Source organism: Aptenodytes forsteri, unplaced genomic scaffold (genome assembly GCF_000699145.1).
Source record: "Aptenodytes forsteri isolate BGI_AS27 unplaced genomic scaffold, ASM69914v1 Scaffold54, whole genome shotgun sequence".
NCBI classification, from domain to species: domain Eukaryota; kingdom Metazoa; phylum Chordata; class Aves; order Sphenisciformes; family Spheniscidae; genus Aptenodytes; species Aptenodytes forsteri.
This window is the reverse complement of record NW_008796044.1, coordinates 17,352,901-17,375,730: the sequence shown is the minus strand read 5'-3', so window position 1 is coordinate 17,375,730 and position 22,830 is coordinate 17,352,901. Positions and strand designations below refer to the sequence as shown.

Genomic DNA, 22,830 nt, shown 5'->3' with positions numbered 1-22,830 from the left:
AGGATGTGTTTTTTCAGCTATCCAAACTGCACCAGGAAACACTGATACTTGTTTTCAAAACTTGTGGCACAGAGGCACAGATGTGGCTTTTCCATCAGGGGAAAGATACCAGCAAATCCAAAAGTAAGTCGCATAGGAAATACAGCATGAAGAGCATGGTCCCTGTGCTGAAAGAGGTTCTTCTGATTCCTTTCCCTGGAAAGAATGGGGAAAAGAAAGACTGAAGTCTCAGTTTAGCCCTCCTACGACATAACTTCAATTATGACTTCTGCAGTTGCCTTTCTCTCTGTATAAACTCTGCAATAACTTTTCAATAGCCTTAATTTCTAGCAAAACCTTCCTGGGAGCACATAAAGGAAAGTTGTCCTCAGGCTAACAATCATTTTTAGTGTGCTTCTCAAAAGAGTTGATTGGTGGTTATCACATAATTTGCTCTGTTGTACACGGCATGTGCAATCTTAAAAATCTGTTATACCAAAATTAGCTTTTAATTTAATTCCCAAGTATTCTGTGTGACTTCACTGCTGAGAGTAAATGGTGTTTACGTAGGAAGTAAATGTCACTGCAGACGCACTCTGCTTGGGACTGTAGAAATGGTCTGTTAGCATGTGAAATACACCACGTATCAGTGTTTTTACTCCAATTAATTTCAATTACAGACATAAGACTTGGAGAAAGTTGGCAAATCACTTCTTGGCTAGCATGTGTTGCCATAGGTATAGATAGAAATACTACTGCAAAGCTAAATTAATTTAGAAAATGAGTGTTAGTTGGGAAATCTCTGTTCAGACACGTGTCCCAGTAGCATGGCATTTTTTGTTTTCTTGCCTGCACCTTTGGTTATCAGACACCTCAAACTGGATGTCTTGAAAATGAGATACTTTCAAATGAGATCAAATGAAAATGCAGTTCAGTCTACTGCACTGCATAGCTTGAAAATTATGTGTAAAAGATCAGTGTAGTCATAATTGTTGCAAAATGTCTTGTGGCTATGGAGGAAAAGTAGTGCCCCATTGTAAATTTGGGGTGGTTTTGGTGATGAAAGTGTAGTGAAGTAATAAAACTGAAGAATGTTAACCTTCCTGTTGTCCCAGAGGAAATGAGCCGGACGTTGGCTGGTTGGTTCACTTCTGATACTCATCGGATGCAGAAAATGCTAAATAACCCATGAGATTATGGTAATTGTGCAGCAGTGTCAGTTGTCAGTGTTGGCACCAACGTGGTCCTTTTTGGAAAGGGAGCCTAGATGAGAATATCTAGCACCCTGTCCAATCACACCTTGAAAACTTCCAGTGATGGGGACTCTACCATGTCCCTGGGGAGGTTGTTCCAGTGGCTGATTGTTCTCACAGTAAAAAAAAAAATAAATTTCTTTCTTATATCAAGATGAACCCTCTCCTGGTGAAACTTGCACCCGTTGCCCCTTCTCTTCTCCATGTGGCTGCTTGTGAAGAAAGAGCCTCTATCCTTTTTGTAGCTGCCCTTTAAGTACTAGAATACTGTGATGAGGTCCTCCTGCGCCTTCTCTTATCCAGGGAGAAGAGACCTAACTCCTTCAGTCTTCCTTCATGGGGGAGGTTCTCCAGCCCTTTGATCATCTTCGTGGCTCTCCTTTGGACCCTCTTCAGTCTGTCTGCCTCCGTTTTGAATTGTAGGGACCAGAGCTGGACACAGTACTCCAGGTGTAGCCTGATAAGCGCTGAGTAGAATAGGATGATCGTGTCTCTATCTCTACAAGTAAGTAGAGATAGAGATGTGGATGCAGCCCAAGGTCTGATTTGCCTTCATTGCTGCAGCGGCACACTCACTCCTATTCGGTTTATTGTCCGCCAGGACCCCCAGGTCCCTTTTGGCAAGGCTGCTCCTCAGTGACACAGATCCCAGCCTGTACTGGGCTCTTTGGTTATGTCTCCCCAGGTGCAGGACCTTGCACTCGGCTTTGTTAAACTTCATCCAGTTCTTGCTATAGGAAACTGTTGAAAACCTTTCTGGGAGAAGCCATCACGTCATTGCTCTGCCCTTGTCATCAAACTAGATTTAGCAAGTTGGTAATTCTATATTAAACCAAGATGTCCCGATTGCCTGTTTAAAAAAAAATAATCAAATCATGTACTTTTTGCAAGTATATCTTGTTGAAAAGTGGAAAGATAGGGCTGGGCTCCGGGGAGCGGTTCAGCCCACCAAACCTGCTGCTTTCAGGTATAATCCTGAGTTACTGCTGTCAGCTTACCGTGTACTGTTCCTTAATTCTTTTCTCATTCAGATTCTTTACAATAAATAAAATAACTTATTGAAAGTTATATAACAAAACATTGCATGTTTTGAATGGTTAATTAACAAATCAATAATTTTGGAATACTGGATGTATAGTTTTTCTTTATTTGACAAATTTACTGGCTGTTAGAGTATAAATTGCTCGTGACTGAATTTTATAGCTTTTTTTGCTGTATTACTTGGTTCTCACCAATTCTTTGGTGGTTCTTTCATCTTTAGCCATTTTTAGCTGATAATTTTAGCTAACCAAAGAATGTCTCTACTGGTTCAGATCAAGGGTCCGTGTGGCCCATACGTGTCCCCTGGTGTCATGCAGAGCACTGTTGAGCAGTTTCCCCTGGGACACCTTAGGGTAGTGGTGGATGCTGTAGGGTCTGTGTCCTCTTCTGGTTCCTCCCTCCTCATTTTGATTCTCTGTCTCCCCCACACAACCTCCCTGGGTTTCATCCATTACCCCTGTCAGCCACTGATTTCTCCGCATTCTTCCCAAGGACCATCCTTTTTTCCAAGGATGCCCAAGGACGAATGGGAGCAGAGAGTCTTCTCTTCCACACTTCGTTGCTTTTACAGCGTCCCATTGCTGCATTTTTATGTCCCTCTGCTTTGTCCAGCCGTTCAGAGCAGCAGTGCTGCTCCCAGCTCTGCCGCTCCGGCTTTGCCTCTCCATTCAAACCTATAAATCAATCTCTCGATACAATTTGTCTTCTACAACATGTGCAAGACTTGAGCGTTCTTTCTGTCCGCATAGGACAAAAAGCACTTGTGTATACTGCTCTTTGTGTGGTTGTTTTTTTTTTTTCTTTTTAACGTGAGAGTTTCTGCATTGTATTGTGTAATAGGAGAAAGCACAGGTTTGGGGCTTGTGGAGGGTTTTGGGGTTTCTCTGGTTTACTTGTGGTTTTTGGATTTTTTTGGGGGTTTCTCTAGTTTAGCAGCAGGAGTGCTGGATGGCTGCACCCATGGAATTGAGAGCAAAAGCCAGGCTCCTGGTGGATCTCGTGGAGTCTTCACCTCATGGGTGTTTTCAAGGTTGCTGTGGGTAGAGTTTAGTATTTTGTGCATGTCACTCCTATTAACTGTTACTCAGAACCAGCTTTTACACTCTCATGTCCTCTGTTCTCCCCTGCCCTCTCCCCAGCGTTGCCGCTTTATGAGCCGGCCTCGGCTGCGTCCCAGCGAGCGGGACGGCACGAACCCTGTGTACCACCTTCAGAAATCTCTCATATGTTTAACAAAAAGCAGTGCAGGCTGCTGTCACTTCTGGGTTTGCGTGGCAAGACAGACTGACGCTACCATTAGGACGAGCTTCCGAAGGATTTAGTGTTTTTTCTTTCCTTTTTTCCTATTGCAATTTGCAATATCTCTTTAAAAATTCCCTTGTTGATTCAGGTTTTTGCGGTGTAATCACCAACTGTATTTTCCTGACTCTGTGGGAGGGCAGAGCTGTAGGTGGCTGTGCAGACCGTAACTTCTATTTTCTTAACTTCCTTTCACGTACAGCTCTGAACCGCAGTATGGCGTTTCAGCGGGGGGTTGGTGCTAAATATCCCTTTGTTGGGAAAGGTCAGTCACAAGGATGTGCTGGCACCGATGTAGGGACTGGCTGTGCCAGCATGTCCGACGCACTCCTATTTGAATTCCAGATTATCCCTTCTTGTGAAAAAAGGTAATTGTTATGGCTTAAAGTGGCAAGTAAGTAGTCTATTTCTGTATTGAGTGCTTATCAGAATTTCATGGATGTTTGGGGTTTTCCTATCTGTCGCTGCTGGGGCACACAACTAGCCAGAAGATAACGCAGGTATATATGTGTGCATGTGAAAGCCTCTAACTTGGACATAGGTGAACGTTGCTATTTTGAATTCCTTTCCCTAACACATAATTTTTCAAGATATTGATGCCATTGTAACAACAGTTTCTAAGTTTCTCCCACAAAAAAAATCATAGTCAAATGATAAGTGAACGTTGTTCACCAATAGTTAAGACAATGTTATAGCACTTCCAGCAACTTCACACCCACATCCAGCAAGTCCTTCCCGTGTCTGCTGTCACGTTGTTACAGAAACACCCTATCCATGTATTGCTGCTTAGTGAGCTCAGAAAGAAAGAATAATCAGTTTGGGTAATAAAAATGACATACAAAATACAGAAGCTGTGATTTATTTTGGGAGATTGAGTAGAGTGGCAAGCAGCACTTTAAAGGTCACTTGTCTCAAATAAACCTTATCTCTCTCTCAAATTTAAAGAGATATTGCAGTGTTTCCTTGCATCTAACCTGCATTAAATGTCTTTTACAAGAAGATATTGCAGAGTCCAGCAGGAGCGTCGTACATGCCCGTGTGCTTTATAGGTGATGGAAATGAATGGGAGTGCTGGCAGGGGGAGTGAAGATCAGTTGGAAGTGATTAATGGGTTGATAAGAAATACTCCTTTGGGAAGGCTGGTGGTGGTCTGAGTTGGTCTTCAATGTGTATTTGTGAAAATGGCATACAAAGTATGCTCTCAAACTTTCTTGAGAGCCATGTCTTGTTCCAGCAGTACTTCTCAACCTAGGTAGATAGAACAGCCTTCATCACAAGAATCTCAGAATTTAAACTAAATTAGGGAAGAAAAACTGTATGTGGCAGTGTGTATCTGTGTGCGTGGCACTGTCTTTGAGCCAGAATGGGCTTCAATAGCACCAGTTTTTGGTAGAGAGCAGGCATCTGCCCTTGTTCTCCTGGGAGATCCTGCAGAATCGGTTCTGCTCGTGGTTCTGCTCATTCTTTTCCTGGAGCCGTTTTGAAAGTTTGAAAACCGTTATGAATCTGGATAGCAGGGAGCTTAAATTAGATTTCCTTGTGTCTGTATTATCACAGTCAGCGTGGGACTTGCTCATGGACAGAAAGAAATCCGAGTGAAGCTGAACTCGGAGCCGCTTGTTGAAATAGGGAGGCTATAAAGATGGGGACAGGCTGAGGAGTTTGCAGCAAAACTGTGGTCTTGTTAAGCTAGGGGTAATGAATCTATATGGGTTGATTTGTTCCGTAATTTACTAAAACTCCTAGATTTTTCAGTTACGCTGACCTCCAGCGTATCAGTGACTGCCAGCAGCCCTGCCTAGTAATTTGCTAGCAAGTACTGGGTTGCTGCTGGATGTCGTCCTCCTGCTGGATGTCATCCTCCCTGGCAAATGATGCACTGACCTTGCTCGTATGTGCTTTTGTCTCTTTTTCACGTGGACGATAGCACTGCGGTGCGTTTGCAGAGGAGCTGGCTGACGTGTGAAGCTCCAGGGAGCAGAGGAGCAGTGTCACCGCCTAGTAATTTGCTAGCAAGTACTGGGTTGCTGCTGGATGTCGTCCTCCTGCTGGATGTCATCCTCCCTGGCAAATGATGCACTGACCTTGCTCGTATGTGCTTTTGTCTCTTTTTCACGTGGACGATAGCACTGCGGTGCGTTTGCAGAGGAGCTGGCTGACGTGTGAAGCTCCAGGGAGCAGAGGAGCAGTGTCACCCTGCGGCACTGGCCGCCCCGGCTGCCACTTGCTGCCGCTGAACGCTGCAACGGAGGCAGCAGATGGGGAAAGTCAGGGAGACAACCTCCATCAGCACCGTGGTCGGCATTGTTGAAATATCAGTGGCTTAACTAATGCCCAAATCGCTGCAGGCTTTAAGGAAGATAATGTAACACTTTCTGCCTTGTGTCCATTAGTAGATGGATAGCGCTTTTCTGTACCTGGCACAAAAATGTGTACTGTAGAAATATTCATTTGGATTTTAAAAGTAACCATCTAGTACTGCAGACCAGAATTAAATCTCACCTTTCCTGCTTCACTTTTATACTTTGTTTGTTGTTTAAGAGGTCACATCTCGGTGTACGTCAGCTCTTACCGCATGTGCTGACGGATAGCGAGCATACCTTTTGGCCGCTGGATTGAATTTTGTCAGCTGAGTGGTTTGACCTTTTTGCTCTTCTCAAATCCTGAAAATAGATTTTTCAGCCTGTAAAACTTTTTGGTGGCTAAACATAGACTTCAAAGTGTTGTGTTTCCTTCGTATTTGGATCAAGTTCACTATTTTATACCTACTGCTGGGAGGTTTTTCTTTTTTATGTGATTTTGTGAGAGTTTACCAGTTTTTTGCTTTTCAAACTTTCTCCTTTTCCAAATACACGTGAACATAGATATTAATTTGCAGGTTGGATATTTTATACTTTCTTTTTGTAAGTAAAATATAAACAAAACTAGAATAAATATTCAGATAGTGAAAAATAGTTTTGTAGTCTTTCATTTCCCAGAGTTACTTTGCAAGTAACGATCTGTGCTGGTTTTTAGAGCCCATAGGATGGTCGGGTTTGAGTAGCGATTGCCAACGAGAATGTCATGGGGTATTACAGATGACACAACATCCCCCATATTCCTCATAACAGTTTTGGTAGTCAAAATTATGTTACACGTTTCAGAAGTGCTCTCAAAATTTTTTTTTTTTCCTGTGGGTGGGGAGGGTTTGGAGAGACTTACAGTGCCGCTTACCGTTTCAGAAAATATGTGAACAAGTATTTGGTGAAGTGCTGCTTTGTGTACTTTTCAAAGAATAGACATAAAAATGTGATTCCAAAGGAAGATCTGGTTTCCATTTCTCATAAGCTTAGTCAGTATTTATAAAGGTGATATTGGATCAACAACATTTGTACAATACTGTCTTTTAATTTGTAGGACTGAATATCTAGTGGCTGACACAACTGTGTGGAATTTTGCTTTACAGAAGAAACTTTTTTATTTTGATCATGATACTTGATGCTGTCAGAGTAGTTTTGGACTTTTTCTGTATCAGAACGCTTTTTTAAAGGAGTAGTATATAACTTTATCATTTATAAATGGTAAAAGTGTATACATTTTATCATTTTATCATAGAATCTGATTTTGTGATTCTGTGATACAATGTTCTTTCCATATAGCTGAGTATAAATTTAAAAAATACTAGAAATACATGTGGCAGAAAATAAATGAGCAGCTGAATTAAAGGACTGGTTATTTTATAGTGTTCCATGTGGCTTTGATTCTTCAAAAGCCAGCTACTGACTTAAGAACATGCTTGTGGCCTTCAACCGTCCACTAAAATTTATATCTCTATATACGTGTGTTCATTTACAGATCGATTCATAGAATAGAAGTACTATCGTACATACATGTACCAAGAACGCATAACATTCTTTCTGTGCACTCATTTTCTTAAAGAAAATTCAAAGCATTTTATGGACCAAAACTTTTGTTTAGATTACATTACTTTTTGTTCCGAATTGATCTTTTCTAAAAGTTATTCTTGAACTAAGACATGAATTGAATTTATAAACAGGAATCCTGCTTCATATTGGATTGCAGCATAAGCTAATGTTTAAGACCGTGGGCTATTTGGCCGGCGTCATCTATTTGTCATCTCATACGCTCTTAATCCTGTTGGTGTGTATCAGTTAGCTGTAAAGAGGCTAGAGCTTTGGTTTATAGAAAGGCGCATTGTTTTCTATCAGTCATATAAAATCTGAATGTGATTGGGCAAGCTCAGTCTAAATTAGCATTTTCTCAAAATGTACGTCAAGTTACAGGTGGATATTCAAATGTGTAACAAAAGTTTTATGAATAACTTTGTCTTCAAATCAGACTTACACATCTTTTTTTCCTTTCTTTTTCCTGCCTTTCCCCAAATCCATTTTATTTACAGCTTCCAGCTGATCTTACCAAGATGCATCTTACCGACAATCCTCATCCTCAGGTGACTCACGTCCCTTCAAGCCAGTCGGGATGTAGCATTGCCAGCGATTCTGGGAGCAGCAGCCTATCTGATATTTATCAGGTAAAATTGCATTTGTTTCTTATTTTTCCTTCCTCGATGTTAAACATTCTGTAAAGAAAAACAGTGGCCCTTTATCCAAGACTTTTCCTCTTGATGCTTCTGCTTATCCCTGTGTTCATGTGACTTTCCACCTTCACAGCCACACAGAAGTGAAACAAACTTCTTGTAAAGCTCTTCGTGTTGCTTTTCACATCTTTATATACCAACAAGCGTGCTGTGGCTTTTAAAAGTCACGTTTGATGATTTATGGGATCATTTTCCTTCTTTCTGAAATGGAACAAATTTCATGAAATCATTCTTGTGTTTCAAATACCTTTCTCGATTATTTGTATTTATTGTTAATAACAGATGTTCTGTTCTGCAAACAAAAGCATGATAATAAACGCACTCTCTGCACTAATGGACTGTGGAAATTCTAGTGTTGCTTGCTGAGAATAGAAGTTGTCTGAAATCCAGAGATAGCTTTCATTTGTTTACAGATAATATACTCAATAAGTTACCTGTCTCGTGTCAAATTGCAGGGCTAGTTTCATGGTTTTTTTTGTTCTGGTTGATGAGGGTGCTCATCTTGGGTTTGTCTTGATCAGTAATTTCACAGCTTTTCGACTTTCAAGTTGAAATCTGACTACAATACTGAGTATATAGCAACTGTTGAGCACGATGTAGGTGTAACTTGATGTTAGACACCTGTTCCCTTTCCTCGGGTACTGTCCGGGTACTGTTTCTATATTGGAAACAGATTAGTGATACATCTATTTACAGCAAAGTATCGCTAGGTAACTTTGAAAATAAGGCATTAAAAGCAAAAATCCTTTTAGAACATCAAGTGTCTCGATGCATTTTTGTCCTATTTAATCTATTACCTTACTGCTTCTTTAGGTTTGCTTGCTGCCAGCTAGGTCAGGAGTAGCTTGCATCCCTGAGAGAGCCTTTTCAAAATGTTCAATCAATTCTCGTGATTTCTGAGAGGCTGTGCTGGAAGATGTTGTTCCGTATCTTGGGGTTTGAATCCTTTTAGAACATCAAGTGTCTCGATGCATTTTTGTCCTATTTAATCTATTACCTTACTGCTTCTTTAGGTTTGCTTGCTGCCAGCTAGGTCAGGAGTAGCTTGCATCCCTGAGAGAGCCTTTTCAAAATGTTCAATCAATTCTCGTGATTTCTGAGAGGCTGTGCTGGAAGATGTTGTTCTGTATCTTGGGGTTTTGGGTTTTTTTTGTTAATTTTAATTTTTTTCCTGAGTCAACAGAATTGATTTAACTAGTCAGAGTCTCCAGAACTAGTCTGTGTATTGTACCTTAACATCTCTCATATTAGGATGCTGATGGACAGTTTTCCTGACCAACGTCTGCCTGCCTGTCTACCTGAGTAGTTTGGAGAGGTTGCTCTAAGTGAAAAGCACTTAAAATATATTATTGATAACGAAAATATCATTCTAGTCATGAGTGAATACTCTATCACGTGTGGTTAATTGTATTTGAAATGCCTTATGGCTACTCTTCAGAAAATATCAAAAGAGCATAATTGCTAAACAAATAAGAATTCTATAAATAAAAGAAATAATGGAGTAGCATATTTATATGCACTGTAGCAAATAAACAGTGGCGAAATGTATTTTTGTACCCTAAGGAATTATTAATGTGAAAATGACTGCAGATTTTCTATTAATTTTGAGGAGTGAGGACCTTTCAGGTAGGAATCTCCTTTTCAGTGACATTAGCCCGTCTGTTTTTGCATCCTGCACGGAACATGGACATCTGTAAATTTTGCTGAGAATTTCTGGCCAGCCGGGGTGATGTCTGAGGCAGGTTACCACTGTTAGACTCATGTGAGACCTTCAAAGCTAATATTACAGCATTGTATGATCATAGCTACTGTGTCATTAATCCTGAAAGATAGCATTGGAGAATCAAGCATTCAAGAAACTGTGGGTGAAGATAAGATGTGCAACAGGCATGTCATGAGGGGACTGGGTTGGTCCCCCCCCCCCCCCTCCTCCCTCCTTTTTTTTTCTTTTTTTTTTTTTTTTTTATGCATAATGTGGAAATAGTAACCTGTCAAAAGATGCTGGGTATTTTGTGGGCTTTATTGCAGTAGCTATAACAGTTTTGGAGAAGCCTCTTACTGTTTGTCACCCAGTTATAAGCACATGGATAGACACTCTGTAATAATGTCATGGCGCGGTATTTAACGTAGCATTATATTGCAGTGACACATCAATATAGACAGATTTTGAAATCAGAAAGGAAGAGTGTTTCCCCCAATATTCATCATGATGTTATGAAGGCAGAGAATCTCTTTGATATGCAATAAACCTACATTTTGAGTCTAATGTATTGGCTCAGTAGCTGAAAGCGTTTTTGGTACATTAAAATACAGCTTTTCATAAAGTATTTGGAAAATGATGCTTTGTGTTTGCAGGCAGCCTCATATCTATTACATGCCAAACTCTCTAGGAGTATCATTAATGTCAGCAGAGGAAAAGCATTTTTTAATAACTTTGATTAATGTAGCCTTAAAATAACCTTTTGAATTAATGGTATCTTAACATTAATTTTTACGGTAAGTAGTGCAAACTTAATTCCAGAATAGGAAAATATGACTAGAATAGCAGAACCAAAGAATGAAACAATTTTTTATTAAGATTTGGAAAGGGTTTCCGTGCATCTGTGTACACTATATTCATGGATAGTGTTGACATGAGGTTTCACTTGTTCCAGCTGCTTCTCAGTCCAGGATGTTAAACAGGAAATGATGAACGTAAAGCTTAAGGTGAGATCAGCAGAAAAGGAGTCCTGCCTGTAAGCACTGCTGCGAACATATTCTATTAAACCCTCAGTTAATTGCAGAAACTTAAGAAAATAAATGTATGAAGATATTTTTCTCTCTTCTCCTGTACCATTACTGCTCCCTGTTGGAGCTTTCAGTCTTTATATGGTAAAATGTCCAGACGTATGTATTGCAAGGTCCAACTTGCTTGGAATACTGCAGAGCAGTTGCTTTTCTGTCGGACTGAGGCTTTTTTTTTTTAAATGTAGGAAAAAGAATAAGTTACTACAATTTTTAAAACAACTTCTTTAATTTGCTTTAAGTGGATTCTTTTTCTAATTTTTTTTTCTCATTCAACCCATTTCTGACAGTATGCTCAGTTTCAGAGCTATGGCGTTTAGACAGAAGTAGGGGAAGCTGTGTGGTTATGCATGTAGAAGTTGAAATGAGGGATTGTAACTTCTGCGAACAGCTGCTTTGACCTGTAATAGGTATCCTCAGGGAAAAGTAATTTAACAGGTATTACAGAGTGAAAACATCTTTCTGTGCCCTTTCACGGGACAGGCTTTAAGGCAGCCAGCCGTGGTAACATAAGTAATCCAGATCATATCTCTAGATGTAGGTGGGTAGGGGCTCACTTCTGCTATAAGAAATTAGTTGCCTGTATCAATAGCTTGCAATGCTGTTCTCTTAATGACCAACTAATTTGTGTCTATTTTTTCTTTTCTCTTTAGTTCTGTCAGTGGTGTGTTTAAAGTTTCTCTCTTTCTCATTTTTTAACATCTTTCATGTATCACTTTGACGGTATATACTATTTGTGGGCAGCAACATTATTGCCCAGCAATAATTCCAATTGTGGTTAAGTTTTTGATATTAAAATGGATTATCTATACAATACGCATCAGGGAGTGGGCCTTACTGAGGGTTTTTCTATCAATTCTGAAAAAAGACTTGGACATTTTTCCCCTGACAGAGTTGACATGAGGGGAGGGCAAAAAACCCCTTGCTCTTAATAGCAGGTTGCATCAGGAGTTGTGAGTACTAAAATACATTATTATACGGAGTTATTCCGGCACAGGAAATCTTTTACGTGAGGCATATTTAATACATTTTTTCTGTCAGTGTATGCTTCTGATACACATTGTAGTGGAATACATATCATTATTACTAGTTCTTACGTCTTTGGCTTCCAGAGTGTGGGCCAGTGTACAGGACGTCTCCATGATCAACGTTTGGCAAACACAGCTGAAACATGTTAATTGGCAAAATTTGCAGTGCTATATGTAGAGTAATAATAGCATGATTTCAAAATAGCAAACAAATGTTTTGACAGTAAACTGGTGTTAACTTTCCAGATGATCTACGTGACACACACCATTTGAGTCTGTTCCTGCTGCCTTCTCAATAGATATTCTTGCCCTATAGACCCAATCCTGAAAATCCGTATTTGTGTAAGATTTGAGGATTGCAGCTTCTGATTTCATTTTGTAAATTAGTAGTTCATAAATGTTGCTGTTAAGAATGATTTTGATATTTGACAATGGAAACAGCTGGGGCATCATGCTTGGGAAGAGCTGCTACTTCTGCAGACAGCTTTACGAACAAAATCCTTCCTGTTCCTTCCAGCACTGCCTGACCTGCCAACATTTTGTCAACCATCTGCACGTAATCTTTGAAACACAGTTTGAGGACCATCTCTTATTTCACAGCTTGATTAAATTATAACTTATTTATCAAGAAAAGAGAAGATTTGCTTGTTGTCCTATGTAGGATATACAAGGAAAATTTTAAAGAATCACTTTTCTGTAGAACCTATAGCCTCGGTTTTGTTATCTTAGCTTGAGGTTATCAAAGTAGGAATTAGTACTGCAGTCTGTCTTACTCTGCCTGGAAAAGTTGATATACATTGTGGCTATTTAGATGAAGAAATGCTAGAATAGTCCTTGAATAAAATGCTGTACTGATCACGTGCTGCTGAGACTCTCCAAGCACAATTTGCACTTGGGCTTAATTCCAAAACTGTTAATGTGAGCTACACGAGCCAGTAAAGTGATGTAATGTAAAACAGGTTTAACCCTATATATATTGTTACCCTCCTCTGAAAGAAATATTTATGTTAAATCATTTAAGCCTCATCTATTAGGTTTGCTGGCTAATTATTAAAATGAGGACAAGCTCAAAGGTCCAAGGTCCATATCTAAACCCCGGTATTTTTCTGTCTAGTGGAAGAAGGAAATGCTGCTCATCTGTCAGTGTGCTGGGGCTTGCATTAGCCGATAAACATGGAGCGTGTAGGAAGGTGGAGGCAGTGCAGGCTGCTGTGATTAAATCACTTAAAATGAGTGGTTTTTATGAGGCAAGGAAGGCAGGAGACCAGCATGGTTGAGTAAGGACGTCCTGGTCAAACTGAAGCGCAAGAAGGAAATGCATACAGTGGCACGAGGGACATGTATCCTGGGAGGAATATAGGGTCACTGCCCGGATGTGTAGGGTTGGGTTCAGGAAAGGTAAGGCACAGTTGGAGCTGGATTTGGCAAGGGATGTGAAGAATAACAAGAAGGGCTTCTACAGGTACGCTGGTCAGCAAAAGAAGATTAAAGAAGATATACTCCTCTCCCCCCCCCATAAATAAGGCAGGAGAACTAGTGACATGGAGAAGGCTGAGGTACTCAATAAATTTTTTGCCTCAGTTTTCACTGGTAGTCACTCTTCCAACATCTCTCAAGTCCCTGAACCTCAAGGCGGGGTCTGGGGGAACGAATTCATTCCCATGGTAAGAGAAGATCAGGTTTGAGACTACCTGAGGAACCTGAACATACGCAAGTCCATGGGACCCAACGTGATGCATCCCAGGGTCCTGAGGCAGTTGGCTGATGTAGTTGCTAAGGCACTCTCCATCTTACTTGAAAAGTCATGGCAGTCAGGTGAAAGTCCCCAGTGACTGGAGAAAAGGGAATAAGGCTCTGGAGAGACCTCACTGCAGCCTTTCAGTACTTAAAGGGGGCTTATCAGAAAGACTTTTTACCAGGGCCTGTAGTGACAGGAAAAGGGGCAGTGGTTTTAAACTGAAAAAGGGTAGATTTAGCTTGGATATTAGGAAGAAATTTTTTATGATGAGGGTGCTGAGCCACTGGAACAGGTTGCCCACAGAAGTTGTGGCTGCCCCATCACTGGAAGTGTTCAAAGTCAGGTTGGACAGGACCCCATCCTTTATTTTGGAGGTTTTGTGAACATGCAGAGTATTTGATGCATGAGTTTGTCATCAGTGTTTTTGTAGAATCTCAAAGATTTCATTTAAAGTGAAAGTGAGCACTGTAAATGTGTTCATTTAAAAAAATAATCTCTATTTTCTGCAAGTCTCTATATAATTGCCTTCTACTTCTCAGTGAGACATCTTGTTGTTCAAATTTTTGAATTTGAACAAAAAAATGATTTGTATGCTGGTTTAAACTAAAAAAAAAAAATGTGATTGAGCAACTACTCTATGGAAATTGAAAATTTGAAACTACTTTTTTTTTTTTTTGGCTTCCATCTGTTTGGAAAGTTATTTTCATGCAATTACATCATTTAAACTTTACATAAGGAATTATTGCAAGTGATTCCTATGTGATTCTGCTTTTTGTTGCCAGTGTTGCATTCTCTTTCACCGTTGCTTCATGTGTCTGCTCAGTGTGATACCTATATTGCCATCTATTGATGACAGTAGAAATGCATCTGCAGGCATTGGGTAACCAATGGTGTTACTGAATTATATTATTATTTCATTAATAATACAGACTCTTGAATTGTGAAAAAACATTTTATTTACATGAATTCGCAAGAAAGAGTAAATGCTATAAAATGATAATTAGCCAATAGAGGAAAAGAACAGTCATCCTTACAGCCCCCCCCCTCAATTTAAATAGTCCACCTGACAATACTTGCTCTGTGCCAGGATTAAAATCCACGTTATAACACCAAAATTAAAAATGAGATCAAATCCTTTTCATTTTAGCCACTCAGTCTGCCTTGTTTTTTCCTGTGTCACACGGTTAATATTGATGGGTTTATATTGCCTGTAGTTCATTGCGGGCACGGAGGGATATCAGTAAAGACAGAGAACAAATGTCCATGTATGTTAATTTTCTTTTCAGACTTGTGATCATGACTCCTGTAGCATGGTGTTGCTTTATGCCAGTGGTATATATTTGTACCATCCTGTAACTGTAGATTTCAGTGTAACGTGGCTTTTTTTTTTAGTGTTCAGAAAGGGAGCTATTACAATTTCTGGTTTGAATTGCTGGTCACGGGATTTCTTTTGTTGTGTTAGCTACTGAAGATAAGACCATAAATCATTAAACTGAAGATACATAACTCTTTGTCTGGTGGATGTTTTCTTTGTAGGCTACAGAAAGTGAGATGGGAGATGTTGATTTAACAGGTCTTCCAGAAGCACCTGTAGACTCTGAAGATGAAGAAGAGGAGGAGGATGAAGATATTGATAGAACTTCAGATCCGCTTCTAGGGCGAGATGTTGTACGAGAGTGCCTTGAGAAAGAGCCTGCAGATAAAACTGATGATGATATTGGTGAGGAGAAAAAAAAAAAAAAAAAAAAGATCTTTATGTAAAACTGTATCGTGTAACATCTGTAAGAGAAGCATATCTGAAAACTGTTTAATGAGTTAATGTTAAATGTATATCCTCATAATTACGAATTATGCTTTCCAGAGATCGCTTTGCTCTAGTGATGCTGTTAATTGAATGATTTCTCCTCTTACTATCTGAGAGAGTATTTGTTCTGAGGAACTAAGGATTTTAAAAAACAGTCCTTGAGATGCTTAAGATGTTAAGTATTACAGTCATTGTATGTGTTGATATAAGGGAGGGATAGGTAGCAAGGTAATTTTGACTGCCTGAAACTGTTGAATTAGTTATTAAACGTCAAAGAAAATATACTATTACTGCAGTATAGATTTACATAATTGTAAACTGGAAAACATTTAAGATTAAAATAATTTACTGCAGTGTTTAACTAGAAATTGGCATTAGTTTAATAGTAAAATTTGCGCTATGCTATGTACTTCAGCTTACTTCTCTAAACACTAGAGAGTCATTTCATGCTCCTATCAAGCTTACAATTATTCTACTGTAAGGGTATTTTTAATTTTTCTAAATGTTTGAAGCTGAAGTGCTTTTACACTCTAGCCAGACTGCTGCTGTAAGAGTCAATCAGAACACGATCAAGACTGTCGAGCCGAGTTCTGGTTGTTGATGACAAAATGCATACTGGGCTCATTTAGCCACAGGCACTAATGGGGATTGTAACACCACTGAGCAATTTTTCCGTGAATTTAATTGAGTTTTAATATATCTGTGGAGGGTAAGGTATCTAAGGAACCCCTTGGCCTTGCAGTCTTCATACCAATGTTTCCTTTGTCTAACAGAGCAATTACTGGAATTTATGCATCAACTCCCTGCCTTTGCAAACATGACTATGTCTGTGAGAAGAGAACTTTGCTCAGTGATGATATTTGAAGTAGTAGAGCAAGCAGGAGCCATCATACTTGAAGACAGCCAAGAAGTAAGTGACTGCTTCCAACACAATTTGAGTGCTATAGGCAGCAGGTTAGCGAGGGCATCTGGGGGTGAAGGGCTGGAAAATCTGTTTCCCATCTCCGCACCTCTCCCGCCCCTGGAAGTTAGAGAATTCTTCTCTCACCGTGACCCATGTCCAAAATCCCCAAACCTTAGCCCATCCCTTTGGGATATTCTGCCTGTGTGTTTCTATCTTGTTCAAGACTTCAGCGTGGCCAAGTATAGACATGAACCAGCATTCAGTATGTTATTATCAGGTAAGTACTAACATCTGGAGGAGTTTATTTCAAAGATTATTTGTGGCATAGAAGAATGCATCATTTCCATTGGTAAAATAACTCTCTTCTTATAATGCAGTTTTTTTAAATACTAACATGGAGAGGTATCCTTGCCCAGCAATGTAGGTATTACAGCATAAATGTCTAAATTAGGAGCAGTTGCCATACACATTCAGTGGGAGGAGACAGATGTTCAAATTAGTCAGTGGTCAGGCTCTCAACATAGGTGCTCTGAATCACTTTTGAAATCTCTCTCTGTCCTTGGATCAAGACATCTGGAACGGCCATAGCAGGTCATCCCTCCGAGAGGACTAGGTAGACTCTCGTCCCTGGTGGTGATCAAATGGGTACCCAGGGGAAGAGTGTTCATTCTCACTAAACAGTATAAATATATTGTAGCAATTAGCCCACTGATTAAAAAAGCAATCTATTGATCAGCATTCCTCCTTACTGAATTAGTTCTGAAATGAATGAAGAGTGCTGAAAAGCATTCTTGTTTCAGTCATCTTTGTTGCTTGCCTTACAGTGCACATTTTTAGTGAATTAAATGTTGCAAAACTGTTGTGACAACAAACTGGAGACTGCAAGAATAAGCCTTTCTGAGATGAGAGTATTGGAACAGCTTATAAAAGTTGGTGAATTAGCTTCACTTTTTAAATTTGTTTTTTACTTCTAGCTTGATTCTTGGTATGTTATTTTAAACGGCACAGTGGAAATCACCTATCCTGATGGGAAGAGTGAGAGTCTGTGTATGGGAAATAGTTTTGGGATTACTCCCTCTCTGGACAAACAGTACATGAATGGAGTGGTCAGAACCAAAGTAGATGATTGTCAGGTAAGATTACAATTCTATACAACTACCTCGTATTTTTAAGCATCTAATAAAAGAAAACAGACTACTTTCATCTTAAGGCATGATCTTTATTTCCGGAGCAGAAGAAAGGAGGTTGCTATGTTACGGGTCAAGGGCTCTGCTGATGTTGAGTTAATTGTACACTCTTTAGTAGCTGGGATTTATTTCATGCTGCTGTCGTGTGAGAAACAGGAACTTCTGCTTTGTGCTGAAGTGTAAGCTTAGTCCCCCCAGTCATGCTGTGTATGTGATTGACATGCAGTAAGAACAGATAAATAGAAAATATCCATTTCGACCTCTTACAGGCTTTGTCCTCTATATGTTTAGCCCATTCAAACAGCCTTTTGGAGACGTAAGAAGGTGACCGGTTCTATTTGTCTTCTATTTCTAACTTTCTGTCTTGTGTAATTGGGCAGAACAGAGTGGGGTTGGCATCAAATGCTGTGCTATTGTGATTGTGTTGAAGCAGCTCAGAGATGGGGATACATTCATGTTTTGGATATTTATTAACAATCCCGTGTTGTTTGGGGGCAGTTTGTGTGTATAGCCCAGCAAGACTACTGGAGGATTCTGAACCACGTGGAAAAAAACACTCATAAAGTGGAGGAAGAAGGAGAAATTGTTATGGTGAAGGAGCACAGGGAGCTGGATCGCAGTGGAACCAGAAAAGGACACATAGTTATCAAGGTGAATTTCTTTCTATGCTTTCCATTAATCTATTAAACCTTTATTTATTAGTAAATAAATACCATTTTGGTTTGATTCTAGAACACTTACTCAGTTTTGTCTGTCTCAGCTTAAAAAAAATGATTGGAAGGAATTTATATTATTCTACAAATTTACTTCCATCTCCCTTTTAATAAAGTTAGACCTCTTCAGCACATATATTGAGTTTTGTATTGGGAGCACCCTTTGTGCATCTTTATGTATTGACCTGCTTTTTGTAATCTGGAAGAGGAACTTAAACTGTTTATTAAAAGTAAAATTAAGGGAAGTTACTAATTGTTTTAGCCAGGTATTACCTATGCAAAACATTTGGGCTGAGAGAAGCATGAAGATTTGATTAAACACGTTAGTGTGTTTTCTCCTGAGTTTGCCGTAAGTGAAACTTGAAAAGGGAGTATTCTGTTCACATGGGTTTATGTTAAGATACTCTCTAGAGAGAGGTAGTGACGAGAGATATCAGTTTTTTTGCATTTAATTTTTAAGGCAACACCTGAGCGACTCATCATGCACTTAATAGAAGAACATTCTATTGTGGATCCAACCTACATTGAAGATTTCCTTTTAACGTACAGAACATTTCTAACAAGCCCCCTGGAAGTTGGAAATAAACTCTTGGAATGGTTCACAGTGGACAGCCTCAGGGATAAGGTTGGTTTGAGTCTAAGAGATTAGTATTTCTGGTGGAAATGTCTCCGAATTGATTCCTTTTTGTGTTGCTGATAAACTAGGATTATGCTCCAGCTATTTTATATGAACTGTTTTAAAGCAAAGTATTTTTCACTAGTATCAAGAAAGGATTCTCCAGTGTGTTGTATGCGTATAGTGTACTATTCTAAATTAAGTGTGAAACTGCTTCTCTTCTGCAGAATGATAAATACTGTTTTCTATTTAATTTAAAGATGTAAATGCCAGTCTCTGAAATCCTTTTTCACCAGAAATGCAGGGCAATTGTGTTCATGATCTCTTGGACTTACCATCTTTCTTCTCACAACAGCATTGTGCTTGTCTTCCTTAATTTTCTACTGTAGAGCTTTTCAGTGTATTGAGCACATTTTGTTTGAGCAGCTTATTACAGACTCTGTACTTAAACTCTGCTCAAGACAGGTGCAGTTGATAAAAATGCTTCCATAAATAGAATGAGGTTCAACTCTATGTAACTGTATGTACATACACATGAGAAATGTTCGTAGTCTGGAACTTACATCCATGTCCAATTTGTTGAAAATTACGGCAGTAACATTCTTAGCCAGCGGTTTTATGCATTCTAGCTTTGAGCTGAAGGAAACCCAACAGACTATCAAAACGCTGTAATTTTTTGCGTAGGAAATTGTCTGGGGTCTTTTGCTGTGGTTACTGCTTCTCTTCTTAGCTTTTTCCATGCTGTTCATTTTGGCAACTACTGTTTTTTAAGAAAAGGAACGTAAAAGAAAACTGTCTCAGCAAATAAAAGCGGAAACTGTTTATTTTTAGAAGAGAAACTGCTGTAGATTAACCTTTTTCTATTATGTGGATGGATAAAATAGTTGTCAGACTGACTTTATCATGAATGGTAGTAACTCTGTAGCACGTACAAAAGCAACCTGAAGATTTAACTAAAATTTCTTAAAAGAAGTCTTTTTATTATCACAACATACTTCCTAGAACTTTCTTTAAGGAGATCATTAGGATGCTTTAAAAAGATAAGTTTTATAAACAGCATAAGGAAGAGTTAACTGAAGATGGATTTGTGTACCAGTAAGTACCGGGTGATGTAGCCAGTTAGGTACAAAAATGTTTGTTTTTTTTATTTTTCATTTGTTTCCACAAATAAAGGAAAAGAGAAGATGATTTTGAGTGTAAATGTCTTCTGCTTCTGTTTAACAGAAGCAGTAATCTGTCATATGTTATTCTGCCACGTCCTTGTATTCTTCTTTGCTTATAGATTAAAGCCTATAGAAGAAGAATCATAGGTACCTTTATATATACATAATTTTTTTTTCCCCACAGGTTACCAGAGTGGTCTTACTGTGGGTGAACAATCATTTTAATGACTTTGAAGGAGATCCTGCTATGACTCGATTTCTGGAAGAATTTGAAAAGAACTTGGAAGATACGGTAGGAGCAAAAAAGAATGACTGTCATACTTTCTGATGTTACGCACTTTCATTTTCCAGTGTGTTACCAGTGACTAACACGTTGTAGTCTGTAAGTCTTAACAGTCAATAGATGGCTTTTAACATGGATGTATTTGTTCTTAAATATATATTTAGATGTAAAGCCCACATGAAATAGTACATATGGCACTCATTTATGTGTTTTTGCATTACTGCAAAAGAGGAGAAGGTTTATTTAGTAAGACTTGGATACATGGCATCCTAAGTCCTTTTTCTGGCACTTGGCTTTTTTTCACAACTGTTTTTCCATTTCTAGTAAACGAAACATTGCACTCCATTTTGTGTCTTCTGTGTTGCAGAAAATGAAAGGACATCTCAGATTGCTGAATATTGCCTGTGCTGCCAAAGCAAAATGGAGACAAATTACCCTGCAAAAACCTTCTAGAGATTCGCCACTGTTTTTCAGCCTCCTTGGAGGAAGCGACAAGGGTTTTGGTATTTTTGTAGAGACTGTGGAAATGGGCAGTAAAGCAGCAGAAGCTGGACTCAAGCGTGGGGATCAGGTAAAAAGAATAAAGTTAGTTTAAAATATCCATCTTTTATTAAAAAAAAATTCTGGTTCAACCAACTGTAGTGTTACCAACAAAAAGAATATGCTGTTTACTGAAACACTAACTGGCTAGTATTCTGTTGTGAATGCCACGGTTCCGCTTCAGTGTGCATGTGTTAAATGGGTTTCTATTAAATAGTTTTCAAAATATTTAAAATATTTAAACCAGAATGGGAACAGAAACTAAATTGTGGTTATTTTAGGAAACTTTCTGTTTGGAGATATGGTTAGGTGGAAGCCATCAGATTGTTTTGTTGGATTGATTCACACCTAATATAAATCATCCCAGCTTACTGAGGCTGGTGGAGCAATGACAGTTCACGCTAGGTGAAGATCTGGCCTTTGGTTGTAACATCAGTTCTACGGTGCGTGATCCACCATTTTTGATTCAGGTGTAATTCCTAATTGCAAGAATGTCATGTTATCACAAAGATAAATTTGGTTAAAGTATTTGGCAGGTAGAAATGGGAGGTCCTGGCTTGTTTACAAGATACAACTTCACTGACATGATCAAAATAGTTATTTTACAAGGAATGTTTTCATTCTACAACTGCTATAAAGATGATAACTTCTGGGAAGTACTTGCTGTGCCTGTATTATCACCTTTGTATTTGTAACTCTGTTGTAAACAGTTGTTCGCCTAATAGTTCAATTTTTATTTCTTCTTAAAGATAATGGAAGTAAATGGACAGAATTTTGAGAACATTACCTTTGTAAAAGCTCTGGAAATCTTAAGGAACAACACTCATCTTTCCATTACTGTAAAAACAAACATTTTTGGTGAGTAGACTTTATATATGATGTATTTTTGTGTGCGTGAAGAAAAACTCCACTCTTTCTGGCTTTAGAAGTGCAATAAGATTCCACCTTTTTTTTTTTTCCCCCCCTAACTTGCTCTAGGAGTGAACAGTTGTGCAGAAGTCCCCTCATTGTGCCTCCATTTGCTCGGATAAGTTCTTGTGTGCCAAGGGCTGCACATTGAGTGGCACAAAGCCAGCATAGCCAGCTCTTTACTCCCTGAGAAATCCTCAAATGACTGTTTAAGCGGCTTTAGTGTCCCTTCGTGCGATATGGCTGAAACAGAGCCAAGGGACCTGGGCCAAAATATTTTTGCCAAGAAACAGCAAAAATGTAAAACTGGGCTTTCGTAAAACTTTTTATAATGGCTGTAAGAACAATAAGATAAATTGTCTTTATATCTAAAATGGAAAAGGGGATATAAAAACCGGTATGACATATAAATGTTCGCTTTTAATTGTCAATGTGAATATAAACACATAAATACCCCTTAAAATCTCAGTCAAACCATCTGTTCTTTTTCCATAATCCTGTTCAGGCAACAGAATAACCATAGCTACAGAAAGAACGAGACCGTGTACAGGATAGCTCCTTCCTCTGTAGTTGTATCTGAGACCTGATGGTTTCCTTTTCTTATTTTCTTCCTCCAGTTAGCTGCCCTTGTTCACTATTGATTTTCTTTTCAATTATTATTTTCTGTTTATCACTGTGCAGGTAAAAGATTTCAAGATCCTAGCAGTTGCTTATTAGCATAATTGGGAAAACTCTGATATAGTTGCCATCACGGAAACATGGTGGGATGACTCGCACAACTGGAGCGGCTATAAACTCTTCAGAAGGGATAGGCAAGGAAGGAGAGGTGGTGGGGTAGCCCTGTACGTTAGGGAGTGTTTTGATTGTCTAGAGCTTAATGATGGTGACGATAGGGTTGAGTGTTTATGGGTAAGAATCAGTGGGAAGGCCAACAAGGCAGATACCATGGTGGGAGTCTGTTATAGACCACCCGACCAGGATGAAGAGGCAGA

The 22,830-nt window shown here is 39.1% G+C and overlaps 1 protein-coding gene across 1 annotated transcript in view; it reads left to right on the top strand.

Annotated features, from left to right (window-relative positions):
- Positions 1 to 22,830, top strand: part of RAPGEF6 (Rap guanine nucleotide exchange factor 6) — a 139,794-nt gene that overhangs the window by 75,551 nt on the left and 41,413 nt on the right. Inside the window, exons 7-15 of the mRNA XM_009285932.2 lie at positions 7,972 to 8,103; positions 15,256 to 15,439; positions 16,297 to 16,433; positions 17,402 to 17,560; positions 18,113 to 18,265; positions 18,788 to 18,952; positions 20,291 to 20,398; positions 20,757 to 20,960; positions 21,679 to 21,787. Coding sequence (XP_009284207.1) covers positions 7,972 to 8,103; positions 15,256 to 15,439; positions 16,297 to 16,433; positions 17,402 to 17,560; positions 18,113 to 18,265; positions 18,788 to 18,952; positions 20,291 to 20,398; positions 20,757 to 20,960; positions 21,679 to 21,787 — 1,351 coding nt within the window. The remainder of the gene's footprint in view (positions 1 to 7,971; positions 8,104 to 15,255; positions 15,440 to 16,296; positions 16,434 to 17,401; positions 17,561 to 18,112; positions 18,266 to 18,787; positions 18,953 to 20,290; positions 20,399 to 20,756; positions 20,961 to 21,678; positions 21,788 to 22,830) is intronic.